The sequence below is a fragment of the Epinephelus fuscoguttatus genome, linkage group LG19, assembly GCF_011397635.1.
Source record: "Epinephelus fuscoguttatus linkage group LG19, E.fuscoguttatus.final_Chr_v1".
NCBI classification, from domain to species: Eukaryota; Metazoa; Chordata; class Actinopteri; order Perciformes; family Serranidae; genus Epinephelus; species Epinephelus fuscoguttatus.
Window position 1 is genome coordinate 36832034 of NC_064770.1, and position 16066 is coordinate 36848099.

The following is a 16066-nucleotide window of genomic DNA, read 5'->3' on the forward strand; positions in this document are numbered from 1 at the left end:
ACACACACATTTCTCTCTCATCATCCATTCACTTCCTACATCATTGATGCTGCTGACTTTAACTGACTTTTTTAAGATAGTTATCTTCGTTTATTTCAAATGAAACTGGCACTTTTAAAACAGATAGTTCCAGTTCTGGATTATGATTGGCTGAGCCACGTTCGAAGCTGCTGTAAAATACACAGCACACAACACAACACCTCAGATGTCGCATGCCGCAGCGTAGCGAGCCCATATCTACTGTTTACTTTGGTGAGCTAAAACTGCCTGCTTATTTTTACAGAGGGTACTGTCTGTAGCTCTGGTTCACTTAAACCTGCTGTTTTCTGTTCAGATAGTGGTAACTGGGGTTTGTGAAATCGTATAGCTCTGCGTATCCAGCAACTGCTACCACCAGTTTCTCCTCCATTGTTTACCAACTGCAAACTTGTTGTCGTGACCACCACAGAAAGCCCGCCTTTTAAATCAAGCAGATGGACAATGGGGAAAAAGTGGAGATGACGTGGGGCAATTTCCTGCTCTGATTGAAGTTTTTTCAACTCGAGGAGTTCAGAGCACTCTAGCAAAATCACCAAGGGTCTCATTTATAATCTTTGCCTGTGCACAAAACGCAGCCTGAAAGAGGCGTATGCCATTTTCCACAGAAAGTTGTGATCTGTAAAAACAGACTTGATGGGAGAAACTGGCCCATGCTTACCGACATTTTGGAAACAGGCAATTGGTGACGCAGATGGTGAGGTGGAAGCCTGATTGGAGAAATTATCGAATATTTTTTGTCAGTACGTACATTTTTAGTATGGATCCTACGCACTGTTTTATAAATGAGACCCCAAGTGACGAAACGCGAGGTGCATAGCGACACAAAAACAGCAAGCAAATGGCTAAACTGTCATTTAAAACAATTACAAAAAGCCACGTCCAGCTGCTAAAACGCCTTCTGTGTGATCAGGGACATCTCTGATGCTGTTTCTGAGAATTTGGTGGTACATCCAACTGTCCTCATAACCATGTAACCACACCAGCCCAGGACCTCCACATCCAGCGTCTTCACCTGCAAGATCGTTCGATGCAGAGTGCCCAGAAACACCTATTAGCTGTTGTAAAATGACTGTAAACCACAGCCTCAAGTAGCATATTGCTTAATTTAACTGAGCAGCTACTTTATGATACAAATGGAGTAAAGGAAGCAACAAAGAAGTTGGTGATGTCACAGCTTTACCCAAAAGTTATGGGACCCAGCCTGAACTGACCCTAAAATAACCCAGGCAGGGCCACAAAGGGACGAAATGCGCTCTTTGACAAACTACACTAAAGTGAAATAACTGTGACACAAACAGAACCTGACACTTTCACCTCCCAGTGTTCGGTGAACAGCCGTGCCAAAAACAACAAACCAATCTACAGTTACACTCCAAGACAAACCACAACAGAGGCCACTCTGTCTGCCACAGGACGGAGCAACAAAGGCTGATTTACTCCGAAAATATTTTTCTTTACTTATCACAAACTGGCTCAAAGTGTGTGATAATGAGGGGAGACAAGCCGAGTTAAAGAGCCAATAAATATATTTTATCTGGAAGTTAACCTTTTAATTTACAGGCTTTTAATTTCATCGTAATTTCTGTACGAGAAATATTAGTATTACTGGTGTTACAGGAAATGGTAGAGGTGTCATAAAGTTAATGCAGAGTTGTAGTGTGTTGTAGGCTGCAGATTGACAAAGCAATACAGAAACTGTGTTTCAGCTGTATGCACTGCAAGTATTGTACAGTAAGCACAAGAGAAGAATATGAGTGTGTGTGTGTAAAAATTGAAATTTCACACCCTATGCTTTTCCCATTTTCTTCTCTCTTGTGGCAGCCGTCTACTGGTCAGACCCGGCGCTAAAAATAACTCCTCAGATCTGTTGCCTGCCTGTTTAGTTGCATTTTTTATCAGTTTGAAGTTGGCATATTTTTCTGACAGCCAATTTCAAAGATAGCATCTCAATTTCAAACAGGCGTGTGGCACCTCTTGAGAAGGACCCCTGTTCTGTCGGGGTCACTCAGCAACCTGTGAAACAATTTCTGCTGACCAGCAGCAGCAGCAGCAGCAGTCACTCTGTGGGATTTGCTATCTGGCTGTGATCATTCAGACGACTGAGGCCTTATCAGATGTCTGTGTGCATGTAACCTGTCCTACTTTCTCACTGTGCTTAAATGTCCACATCCTAAACAGCTTCTGTCAACACGCAGTCGACACCTCAGTAGAGCTGGGCATGGATTTCTGAGAAGCGATAAGACCAACTGTGTCTGCACTCTGTGGCCTCAGTGCTGCTTTGTTATCTCCACATAAAGATAGCAATGGAATCCATTACCAAGTATGTGGAGGAAAAAGGGAGTGTAAAGGCAGAGCCTGATTTCAGTGCATTAAAACCCTCTAAAGCCTAAATAGACAAAGAAATGCCTTGAGATAGCTTAGTGTTTCTGTCAGCTCTGAGTTTATTTCTTCAGTCAGTATCAAGTGTTATAAATCACATGATTCAGGAGAACCTTCCTTTTCTTTCTGGCACAGCATAAAGTTACCACAGTTTATTACCTTTGTCTGAGCACACCATATTTGACATTTAGAATAAATCGCCCAATTTAAAAAAAAAGAGTGTTGAATAGCTCCACCTCTGTTCACTGTCATGTGAAAAGCTGTATGTAAGCTGTATGTTTTGGAGCTCCAGGTTGTCAGATACAGATGCTTCTTACTCCCCTTGGGGTTTGATATCGACGCTAAAGGCACCCTTTAGCATCTTTATGAGATGCTCCGGGCTTTCAGCTAACTTCAGTTTCAAACTATCTGCAGCAACACTTGATGCTGAGAGCATCTAGCATTGTTTAAACTGTGAGAAAGTCTGAGCAGAGTGGGACGGACACAAAAATAGCATTTTAAGTCTTGTGTGTGATTCATCCTGGCTTCATATGAGCAGAGGAAATCTCAGCTTGTCGCTATTTTATACAATGTAAAATGCCATAGGCTTGTGCTAATAACGTTAGCATGTTATATTTATTTGGAAAACGTGTTTAGTATAAGACAGTTGTTTTGTCAGTGAACCTTGTGAGTTGTAATGGAGCTGAATTTTGTAACGTTACCTTTGTTAAATGTTGCTGTTGTCTCTGGCTTCATATGAGTAGAGGAAAAGTCTGCTAGCTGCTAGGCTAATTTATACAATGTAAAATGCCATAGGCTTGTGCTAATAACATTAGCATGTTGTATTTGTTTGGAAAATGTGTCCAGATAAAGACAAGTGTTTGTCTGTGAATGCTGTGAGTTATAGTGAAACCCATCCCACATGGAAATTCTGACCAATCAAGAGCAGCTTTCTTACACAAGGCATTTGATCTGGTCCTCTTGTAAATGCTGCCGTGAGAACATTTTTACAATTATACAATTATACAACTTTGGAACAAAATTAGTCACCGATTCAGACCAAAGGAGATGACTCTAGGTCTGAAAGCAGCCTTAGAGATTGTCATTTCCATCCTCTTGGTCTTCGTCAAAGGTGACATTGAAAACCTCTTTCACAGGATATTTTTTACTGTCAGTGCACTTGTTTTATGTCTTGTGACAGCTGTGCGCTCCTACCAATGGAGCAGTGAGTGCAGATTTCTACTCAAGTGAGTCACCACGCTTCTGTTTCTATATCACGTGATCCCATGCACCGTAAACCAGCTCCAACTATCGTAAAGGCACCATTCAAATTGCCTTAAAAACCTGACAATCTCATGGTTAAGACACAATTTAAAAGGAAAAATGTGTATTTTTGATTTTGGGGTGAACTGTCCCTTTAACCTCTCCCACTTAAATTCTAATATGACATACTGGATGTTGTGGCTGAACCTGTAACAAGGAGATCAGCTCAGTCGAACCAGTCCTGGCATTGTGTGGGAGAATATGACTAAGCGATAGGAAAACCCTGACATCCACGCAGAGAGGACAGAGTGGGGAGGGGGGTGGAGGTTTGTCATTGTACGTGCCTGTTGAAGCACAGTGCAGCAGGAGGGTCAGGTTTCAGTCTCGCGCTCGGTCTTTGCAAAGCTCAAATGCTCTCAGAAGAATGGACGCAGGATTTGAAGTGGGGGTGAACTGTAAAGGACCCTCCTGTCTCTCTGTCTGTCTCTGTCCCACACCGATTCCTCAGACGCACGCACACGCCCTCCGCTTCCCTCTCCCTTTTAGAAATTCTAAACCTCCTTTCAGCTCCGTTTTGTGAGCGGAGGTCATGGTCGAGCTGCCAGCCTGGGAACAGTGGCAGCCAGTATGGGAGCAGGAGCTGGAAATCACAGGAATAGTAAACAGAGTGTGTCAACAGAAAAGGATGGGAGAGCGCGTTTCCGTTTGGCACGACCAGCGCGGTGTAAAAGCACAGCTGAAATGATATGATGACTTAATGCATTCTCAAGTACCTGACTTTTACGCCAGGCTATTGTGGGGCTGATAGCGTGCGAGCCGGGAAAGGCTAACAAGGTGCTTGAATGCCACATGATGGCCTTTTAAGCAGAACCACTTGGTGACTGAAAGAATGTTTTTCGGGACATTATCCTCGTCTGGTGAGGTGTGAAATGGAGTGAATACTGTACAGATATATCCTACCTGATACACTGTGACAGGTCATTATAACACTTTTACATTTTAATCCTCTGCGCAGCCATTTCACTAATAAATGAAATAGTTTTACCTTATGGAAAATGTACTTCTTTGCTGTCATGCAGAGATTCAGGTGAGAAGATTGATACCACTCTCACTGTGTGTGTTAAATATGAAGCTACCACATGCAAACAGTTAGCTAGCAAACATAGGAGACTAGCCTGGCTCTGTCCACCACCAGGACCTGAAGGGGATTTGGTTTGGGGACCCTCCTGTATCTGTATTTGTGACTGTTCAGGCAACTAAATTATCTGTAGTCAGACTGGGCGGGGTTTAAACTTAAAGTGGGTGGGGCTTAAACCAGAAATGGGTAGGAACTAACCGTACTAATCGTACTTGTAAAAAGTACATTATCTGTACATCAGAGTGTTCGGCTCAACCTTAATGAGCATAGATATTTTTTTTGAGCAAATACAAACTTAAGATGAGGTTCAGTCGAGGTCTATTGTTGCAAGTAGCAGACTCACACAAGCTTGGGACGATGTAGCTAGGTTAACAGGTGCCTGAGCAAAACTACAACAGCGATTTGGCGATAACGTCACGCTCTTGCTGTGTCACTTGGAGTGTGAACTCAGCACTAGCAGCCACTTAAGCCTCGTTTCCACCGAGCAGTTCAGTTCAGTTCAGTTCAGTTCAGTTTGGTACACTTTTTTTTCTGTTTCCACTGTGCAGTGGTGGTTCTAGCCCAGTTTCAATAGGGGGGCCAAGCTAGGGCCAGTCCTTTTGATACAGGGGCACATACAAGTCTGAACAATAAGATATATATGTACATATATATATGTATATCAGTGTTTCCCACAGGATTTTTGGAGACTACATCCGACCCTGTAGGGGGGTCCGGGGGCATGCTTCCCCGGGAGAAAATTTTGTATCTATTTGATTTAAAGACATCAATCTGGTGAATTCTGGGAGAGAAGTTATGATGGCAGAATATGCCTCGATTTCAACATATTTGTGCTTTTTATATGTGAAAAATGTTCTATTTTTACTGATAAAAACACTAGTGGTATGTTATTGTGAAAGGTTACACTTAAAATACGGCTAAGAATTAGTGGTTAAACATTTCAGTAATCAAAAGAAAAATGACTAACGTACTAATGGAGGGCTATTTTATTATTTTAAATCATGTGCAGACAAAATATTCTTTTAAAATTCTCTCACTCACAAACACAGTTACAGATACCCAAAACAATACAAAATACGCAATACGAAAAGAAAACAAAAGGTAAGACTTAAATTAATTACACACGAAGAGACACAAATTACTGCTTTCCTCCTTCCCTCACGATTTGCAAGTATGGCACCCTGAATCAGAGCATTTCATTTTACGCAGCTTCAAAAAGAAGATTTCAAAAGCTCTCTGGTAGTTGAATGCCTATGGGACAGGCCCATTTATGGCAACCCACTGGATCCATGGTGTGCACGATCCGGCCGAGGCGCAGGTGCCGGAGCTAATAGCAGCCATTCAAATCCATGTAAGCTGTAAGGTCCACCAGCCGTGGCCTAGCAGCAGCTCGCCGCTCCGCTAAAAACACGCCGCTGCGCGACGGCACGTCAGTTTGTACAGACCAGATGAGTCAAACAGTCAGGTGCAGAAAAGACAAGAGTATCCAGTCAATTTTCACAGTAAAACACCCATGAAAACTCCGGATCATATTTCACATCGCTCCATCAACATGGTGTGACATGTAACTACCATGAGCCAAATGAGAACGAGAAAGTTTTCAGAGCTTACTTCAATGGTGCTGTGTGTTGCCGTGCAGGTTAAGAGTTGTCTTAAATACAGCCACACAATTCTCTACTGATGTTTTCGGAGTCTGACCGGCAGCTGGTTGAGACGATTAAGTTCCGTGTTCCACGTTGCCCCTCAGACTCTTCGGCAGGGGGGCCACAGGAGGGGCCGGACTCCGAGTTACGGGGGCACTGGTCCCTGCTGGCACTCCCCTAAAACCGCCATTGCCACCTTGAAAAGTTGTGGATGGTACCAATGGAACCGTTCCTTACCGTCCCCCATGTTTGGTCCCCCCTCTGTTGGGTTCTGAAAATGTGGGCGTGCAGCCTCGTTCTGTGGACGATAAACCAGGTGCAGACTGATAAAGGAGGAAATACAGTGAGTGACAACAACCCCGCCCACATTTAAGAGGACTGTCTGTGGTGGAAACACTAGGGTCTAGGTACCATGTCTGAAGGGTTACTGTTGTTGGTTCCAAAGGTGCTGTACTGAAAGTGTTTTGTGGAAACGGGGCTTTAGTTTGCTTATGCATCAGGGCGGCTCTGCCTACAAGCACCTTGCAGTCTTCTTTGTTTAATCATAAGAGTGGTTTTAATCTTCTCATCTAACTCTTGGTGAGAAAGCAAATAAGAATATTTTTCCAAAATGTTAAAATATTTCTTTGATTTGTCCATTTTACACACTGCATGTCTTCGCTAGTCAGAAACCATATAGATGACTCACATTTGTGCATCATTATTACCAAGTGTAAGTTATATTATTGTATGTAAAACTTTATTTTATAAGGTGTAAAAGAAGTTTGTTGAGTTAGTTTTGTATCATTAATGCACAGCGGTGTTTGTGAGACTCCCCCTATGCGTTCCATCCCACACATTTTCTTTGTGACCTTGCCTTTTTAGTGATCAGTCTCTGTTAGTTTTTATCTTTTCCTTCTCCTCTTCTTTTATCTTCATCCAAGGCCAGCTTCTCTCTGTTGTAGGTGAGCAGATGAAAGAGTAAAGACGGGGGCTTCCCAGGGGGGTTTATGTTTAGGTCAGTGCTTTACACCACTTTTGAATTTCGCTTTATTGCCAAGGAAAAGCGAGAATGTGCTACAGCTGCATTCTGCGGGAGCCTCTGTGAGATTTCCAAATTTATTGTTGCACCGTCACTATATACAGTACGAGGCTCCTCCGGGCTGCGGCAGCCCTATGATGGATCTCTGAGGAATCTGAGAGTGTGACAGCGTTGTGTTTATGGGTGCCCTCTTCTGTGCTGCAGGGCCCCGGTGGAGCTGAGGAGGTGCTGTGTCCCGACCCGTCCCAGACCCAGCAGCCCAGAGTCCAGCACAGCTTCGTCCAGGAACATTTCCAGGCACAGTACAAGTGAGTCTCCTTTCTCAACATAAACACACACACACACACACACACACAGCTGTCACAAATGTAATCGACAAATACATCCCCAACCAGTCAAAGGGCCTCTTGTGTCTGGGTGAGACTGTTCACTGATTCCATGAGGGGTTGATTAGTACTAATTTAAGAGAGCATGATGGGTCTGTCAAACTTTGAATTTCTCTGCATGTTGAAGCTGTGTGCATAGGGCTGTAGTACTCTGTATATAAAGAGTTTGGAGAATGGTGTCACTGAAGCCAAAAACACCAGAGCAAAGATATTAAAAAGGATCAAACTGTCTTTGTCTGCTCTAATGTAAGCTGCAGATATTAGGGTGCCTGGCTAACTATTACCATGGACTGCCCATTGTTGTTCCGACGGCACATTATTCTGAAACCCTAACCCATCCAAAAAGTGTTCCACTGGACGAAAACCCCATTTGTCCGACAGCCCAGTGTCCCGAAAACAAATGCGAACTGCTCCAAAGTGCTGTTTCTTTGAAAATATGCTGCACACTATCTCAAACAGAAGCACCCCAGATTAACAAGTCAGAACCCTCTGATCTTTGAGGTGTGGTCACATGAAGGGTTCGGCATCGAGAAACAGAATCTTGGAATGACTATCACCTTGTGGTCTTGACATCCCTCGTTATGAAGACATTAGAACACGTTGTCAAATCTGAATTTATACTCTGTACAGGACAAGCTGGACCCCTCACAGTTTGCCTTTAAGGCATCTAGGGGAGCGGAGGACTTTTATCTAATTTTAATTTAATTTTAGCATCATGTGTTGGCTCGTTGACTTTTTAACAAACAGGTCTCAGAGGGTTCAGGTTAAGAGGACACTGTCCAGCACCTGTTTTTCTTCTACTGGAGCCCCTCAGGGATGAGTTCTTTCTCCTCTTTTATTTTGTTTGTACACAAATGAAAGTCAGCGTAATCATGCATCAAGATTTGTCCTTAAGTATGCAGACGACTCTGTTATTGTAAGTCTTCTTCATGGATCAGAACACGATCATGGCCCGGTATTGGATGAATGTGTGACCAGTCTTTCCTCCAGATTATTGTGTCTACGACCAGTGAGATGTTCATTGATGGCCCTGCCTTCCTGTTCCTTGTGTGATCAAGGGGGAGCTGGTGGCAGCAGTGCAGCAGTGTAAGTATCTGGGCACTGTCTTAGATGAAAAGTTGAATTTTGGCGTGAACACTGACCACATCTCTAGCCCCTTTTACACTGCCAGATTTTCAGTGAATGTTGGGCCGTTTTGCCGGCAAGCTGTAAGCGTTTAGACACACAGAGCCGGATTGGCGAGTTGATCCGAGGTGCCCAATTTTCCGCCTCATAGGGTAGACATATTGTTGGAACCGTTTTTGGATTAAACAGACTGAGGCGTCCTTTTGCAACGGGAGGGGCTGTTGATGACTTGTGGGAGGGGCTGTTGATGACGCCGCACGTGCGACCCACTGGCGGTGGATAAACAGGAAACAGCTGATAGCAGGAATTAGCGAGCAGCTAGTAGCAAGAGGGAAACGCAAACCTGACAGACACTGTAAACATGAGCAACTGGGGAGACAAGGAATTGCGCGCCCTCCTTGTCCTCGCAAACAAAGAGGCCATTAACCGTCAGATGACGGGGACGGTGAAGAACGGGCTGACTTATGAGAGAATCGCCGAAGGACTGACCAGCCGCGGCTTCCCTCCCACGTCACTGTTTACGTCACACGCTGAGCTACACGTTTTGTTACTTGCTCACGCCCCCCATTGCCCCGAAAAAGGCGCATTCTGTATAAACAAAAGTAGGTAGGCGGCATTTTTGCTTTTATACTGCCAATGCTGAACGAACACTGATTGGGCTTTCCTGCAAATTTGCACAATTCCTATCTAAAAAGGGCTTGTGAGAAGGCAAACCATCACCTGTTCTTTTTAATGAAGCTAAGGAGTTTCGATGTAAATAGGACAATCAGGAAATTGTTCTATTCTGCTTTAGTAGAGTCCGTTCTTTCTTTAAACATTGTCTCAGACTCTCAACATCCTCTCCATGTTCAGCTTGAGTTTTGCCTCCCTAAATGCAGCACTAAGCATTACAGATCATCCTTTGTTATGTGTGCTATCACTTATCTTAACCAGCAGTGACCACTAATTGTCCATGATTCCCCCAACAGTGTGTGATACTGGATTCTGTGTGTTATTTATTGTACAGCCTGTTTTGCTCTACTTTTGACTGCTGTCTGTATCCCAGATTGCCCCGTGGGGACATTAAAGTTTTATCTTACCTTACTCTTGACCATAGGTGAGGGTTGGGACATAGATGGACCATTAAATGGAAAGCTTTGCCTTCTGGTTCAGCTCCCTCTTCACCACGACGGTCCGCTGTCCCGATCTTTACTTTAATATTACTTACATTAGGTCCCAGCACCCAGTCTTTAAAGTTTTGAGCGCGTGGTGTCTTATTTTTACTCTTATCTATATAGGTTTCCACATATTTGGTGTCATTAGGGTCGTGTGACTTTTGTTTGCTGTACAAAGCTCTACTGTTGTCAGGTGGTCCAAATGTCAAACTGCCCTGCGATAGAAAGGTCACAGCTTGAACAGCCACTGCAAACACATATGTCTGAGAACAGTCCTGTGTTTTGTTATACACACACACACACACACACACACACACACACAGTGTAGCTGTGGAGAAGTGACTTTAATATAATTGTATAACACCTGCGTAGACACACGTCCACACTTCACACAGCCCACCGTGCTTATATGGTATTTCAGGCTTCATTGATCAGATTAAAATGTAATTGCGAGATACAGCTGATGTAATGGAGATGTCATTATGTCTTTTACACAGACGTCCTCAGAGACATGCATGCCTGGCGAGAAGCACAGTAAATCTGCACAGCCTCTGCGGTAATTACCAAGCAGGCGGGAGTAGAAATACTAAAAGGTCTGATGAAAAACTGCCCCAGTGCCCTACGCTATAACTGAAGCCCTTTGGTGCAACTATTTATTTAGAGAGCTTACCTTTTTGTGCTGGGTGAAATACAGTAATTGGGGTTGTTAGCGGAACCACTGGTCAAGTGTTTCCATCATTATAACACCCTGTGAATTCGTCTGGTGTATTTTGGATCAGATTTTTTTTCTTTACAAAGCTGGTAACTGTTGGCAACATGTAATAGTAGTAAAAAAAAAAAAGCTTTTCATCCCCCTCAACATTTCTGATGCAGCTGGATGTCCTCATGACTCCCATCCATCAGTCATCCAGGAGATAAAGAGGCAGTCGTTTTTTTACATGATATGTACATCTGTCAGCTGCGGCCCACTGGGAGCTGTTCACACGTCGAGTTTAACTGGCCGACTCATCTGTCTGCCATTTTCAAGCTTTGTTCTAGTCTAAGAAAACATCAGGATGTTTGCAGAGTAGATTTGTTGTTGTCATGGTCATGTTTAAAATAAAATTACACTTTGGTCTACGGCTGCCCTTGACTAAGAATTTTCCTAGTCAACCAACAGTCGTCATTTACGTCCATCAGTGGACTAGTCTCCTGCATGTTTCTGATATGAATGTAATGATGAAATGATATATTTTGGTGGTTTGAGTTGAAGGTGTGAGAAAGAATAGTATCAGTAACATTGTTAACACTGTGCTACATTACAGAGAAATACAAACCGTACTAATGAACCTTCATTAATATAGGCCTATATTTTATCTCCAAGTGCACGTCACACACTGAGCGAGCCGCCTGTTAATGACGCTGTGGGCTAATGGGCATGTAGCTACTTCCATGTTTCAGATGATACGTCATGTTTGTAGTCGACCAATGAAGATGAGTTTACATATCACCTTGGGTTCGTCCTTCACCTTCTCAAAATGATCCCACACTTTGGATTTCCTGCCCGACATGTTATTAACTAGCCTGTGGAATAACCGCAGGTACCAGCCCTGGAAATTAGGGGCCGTGCACGTGTCTCGTCTTTAACTTCATTTAAAAAGTAGCTGCTAGCAGTTAGCGTCTAACTCAAAGCTGAACAGTGGCTGAAAATGTTTGCAAATTGGGAAAACAATGAGGTCCGGGAGCTCCCTACCATCCAAGCAAAGGACGAGATCAGTGGGCATATAAAAGAAGTGATAAATGATTGTTATTGCCATATTAATGCCATTGTTATTGCTTACAAAGTGAAGGCAACACATATGTTATATGTCTGGAGGCTGATGCTGTAGTGTTACATATCATGCCCTTCACGCCTCTATTCCATGATACTGGCAGGCTGTCCAAAATCACACACTGGAGTTTTGTGTAAAAATTCAAAGGCAGCATAAACAAGAGACTTTGTTGTGGCACTATAGTGCGATCTCTGTGTAAAAAGGACTTCTGAGTTGTGACTGCTTAGCTCAGAAACTAGTTTGCCAGTTTCCGTAACGGTAACAAGTTAGTTAAACAAACTAATTTCAAATAAATATTTTCTGTCACTTCATAATCATCTTTGATAAGTAAGTTAACCATAAGGTATATCGGCTTCTTTGTATCAAACACAGCTTCCACTTTGGTGTCTTCATCACCCTGTCGACATGTATTTCGCCAGCACCAGGTGGCGGTTGCTCAGTGACTTTACCTCTCACACAGCCTGTTGTTTATAGATGTTAATTCACCCATATTACACAAACTCTGTGAAGAAGTTTCACAGCACTGTACTGGGTCCAAAAACTGAGGAAACAATCCCACACAGTCCCAAAAGGAAAACTCACCGTCTTGCTCATCGTTTGGCTGTGACTCACACAAACCTACACCGTATGTGCGCTGCAGGTGTAGCCAGTAAAAAGATATATTTCACGGCGGGGATGTCACAAGAACCAACACTTTGGTACCAAATTGATGCCAAAATTCTGAGAATGCGGCAGTACTAATTTTTCTCACAATAGTTCCAAACCTGATGGGGCAGCATATACGCCTACAAGTGTTCTAGTCTGGCGTTAAATGCCAAAGGAAGAAGAACGCCTACCAGCATGAAAAACAACACCTGAAAGACAGCAGCAAGTGAAGCTACAGCTCCACCTTTCTTTCCTGAGGCCAGCATGTTTTGTTGATACTTTGCAATGGGAGAGCTGATGAGGCGCTGAGCGTCTGTTCTGCACTGAGCGCTGGGTGTTTAGCTTTTATTTTTTAGCGACAGAGAGGAAAAAATGTTCAACTTTTGATAAAACACTGCGCTTGTCACAGCCGTCCAATCACAGTGGAGGAGGAGAAGGACAAATAGCCTACGAGAAGGACCAACTCTCACATCTTACATGTGTAAGTGCTGAACAACAACAAGGAAGGAGAAATGTGTTATAATACTCGAGGCTACATATTAATATACGTTTCCTTGCCCACAAAACTTCATGAACCCAGATAGACCAGTACTTTGAGTTTGAGGGGGGATGATCAGGGATTAATATCATTTAAATTATTTATTAAGAGGCATGGCAGTGTCCCTGTGCAAGCTTGGAGGATGACCTGCAGCTTCTACCTTTGTCATACAACATCATCCCATTTTAGCAACAACTTTCTTTTTTTAAAACTTTGAGCACAAAATTGTGTTTTTGTCAAAAAATATTTGGCAAACGTTTTGGCTTATGATTACTGTCAGGACATGTCTCAGAAAAGTACTAGTGATGGACAAAAATGCATGACCAAATCTTTCTGAGTGACTTTTTTTTATGGATGCTTTCACACCTGCCCTGTTTGGTTCAGTTCAATCAAACTCAAGTTCATTTGCCCCCTCAGTGCGGTTCGTTTGGGCAGCTGTGAACACAGCAATCACACTCAGGTGTGCACCAAAACAACCGGACTGAGACCTTCTTGAAGAGGTGGTCTCAGTCCGGTTCCAAACGAACTCTGGTGCGGTTGGTTTGTGGTGAGAAGGTGTTCCGACCTGGATGTGAAGCAACTGCAGTCACATGACACATTGTTTGGGTTAAACATGAGCATGTTACAGTCCTGGAGGATTATTAATGTGCACCTCCTCCTGTACTGCCTTAATATGCACATTCAGCACATCCAATGCATCAAAACATTGTTTTCTAGTTGGAGCCGCGTTTGCCTCGTTTTCAAACTGTATGCTTTGACTAAAATGAACAATGACAGCAATATAGTCCACGATGAGCAGCGCTAAAATCAACCTGCGTAGTTGTCCCTCCATTGTGACCTTAGAAAGTGTCACATTTATCTTGCAAGTGTACTCTTCTTCAACGTTTGCTTTACTTCCTGGATTTTTCCCACATGGAAATTCTGACCAATCAAGAGCAGCTTTCTCACACAAGGCATTTGATCTGGTCCTCTTGTAAATGCTGCCGTGAGAACACGAACCAACTCTAGGCAATTATACAACTTTGGAACAACATGAGTCCCTGATTCAGACCAGAGGAGACCACTCTAGGGCTGACAGCAGCCTAAGTGTCCAATATGTGACGGGTCAGCCTGTCAAATATCTGATGCTCATGAATCCCCAGACTTTCCCCAGGAATCCCAGGCATTTTGTGGGACGGGCAGCATGAGCTGTCAAAGGTGTATGTACTGTAACAGAGTGCCATGAAGAAACTGACACTATATATTGCAACATTTCCCACAAAAAGAAACAGATACTATGAAAAAAACAGTCCAAAAAAATATAAAATGCCAAAATACACTGGAGTGGGGCTCCAAACTGTAGAGGCCGCTCCCTCTTGGCTGCACCATCCTATCAGTTAGACTTAATGCGTTACTATCTTTCTTTCTCAGCCGTGTAGGTGCCAATCTCTAATCACTTCTTCCCTCACCGTCATCAGTCAGCTGTATATCCTGTATCTGGCTCCTGATGTTGAAGTACATCACCATCTGGACTCCAAACCGCTGACCACGCTGACCGAGTGTCATGGTTTTAGGTCCAACACCAGAATCTGATCTATCTTTGATTAATACTAAAAGTAGTCCCTCCAGACTGAGCTGCTGATATCTTGTTTGTTGGTACCATCCTCCATCTGCCAATGCCTCTGAAAATTGGCAGCTGTGTGTGACTGCCAGTAATACATCTGTCAGAGCGCATCTCTTAATTGCTACCCTCACTGTCAAATGTTTCAGCTGTGACACCTTGGGTGTGTCTAGACAGGAAGCAGCAGTCTTTGCAGCCTGGCAGGCAGAATTTGTTCCTCTCACCCACTCAGATAGTGAGCTAGCCAGAGAGAGTGAGGTGCTACAGAGGGAATATATACATAACTGGGCTGGCTAAGCACAAACTTTACAGACAGACTTGAACTTATACAGTAAGTGTACAGTCTGAGTCTATTTTAACAAAGCAAAGAACCATGCATCACAAGGCTGCGAGGTTTTAAATGGAGATGAATGCTCTTCCAATGCATTATCACTGCTGGTACTGGACTTTGAACAAATACTTCCTGACTCCCGTCCCTCTCTTCTCCTGTGAGCTCCGAGGCCCCACCACTGCCTGTGTGACACTTCACAATGCAGTGTCTGATGTGATACAACATCCAGAGTTGACAGACCGGAGAATTATCCTTGTAATAGCAGGGTTTGTCACTGTGCAATCATCACTGCCATTATACGTGTTCAAACACGTTAAATCACTGTCCAGGCCGAGTCAAGAGTTATTTGATCTTAATTTATGTTATCTGTCGTCACATGCTGGAGCTGATCACAATCAGAACTGTTGTTTTCAGTACAGTATAAAACATGGCTCTCACCTCTGTTGTATCGATCTATTGCCCCCCGCCCCCTCTGATCAGGTAAGTAAATCTTAAATTAGATCAAAGACTGTGATCTGTGTCTATATGCGGGTGAGTCACAGGCTGCGGTCGCTGGAGACTGCAATGAAAATGTCTGTCTGTCAAGCTTTGTTCATTACAGTGAAGCCGAGTGACGGGCAGCCGAGCGTTTCAGATTACAGACGTGGTGCAGTTTCAGCGCGGCTCGTCTTACTGTGATGCCGCTTTCTCTGAGAGACCCTCACATCTCCGAATCAGTCGGACTGCGGGACCTTTTGTTGTGATCGCAGCTCCTGATTGATTTGTTATGATCTGAAGGATTGGGTAACTGGTACTTACAGGCCCAGTAGTGTGACTCACCAGATGTAGACTGTGGCTATAAACCCAGCCATTCAAACTGGCATCCCCCTTCCCTTTCGCTATCTGCTTTTTACCATTTTCAAAATTACCTTTTCTTTGGGAAAAAGCAACAACAACCTCTGAGCAAACTCTGAAAGTGTCAGGCTTTGACGAAGTTTGGATCGTGCAAAAAGGCATGTCTGCTTTGTTCTTTCT

The 16066-nt window shown here is 43.6% G+C and overlaps 2 protein-coding genes across 2 annotated transcripts in view; both read left to right on the forward strand.

Annotated features, from left to right (window-relative positions):
* Positions 1-16066, forward strand: part of kri1 (KRI1 homolog) — a 602835-nt gene that overhangs the window by 510297 nt on the left and 76472 nt on the right. The window lies entirely within an intron of this gene.
* usp43b (ubiquitin specific peptidase 43b) overlaps positions 1-16066 on the forward strand; it is a 128307-nt gene that overhangs the window by 38170 nt on the left and 74071 nt on the right. The window contains exon 3 of the mRNA XM_049560658.1: positions 7667-7770. Within this exon, the coding sequence (XP_049416615.1) occupies positions 7667-7770 (104 nt within the window). The remainder of the gene's footprint in view (positions 1-7666; positions 7771-16066) is intronic.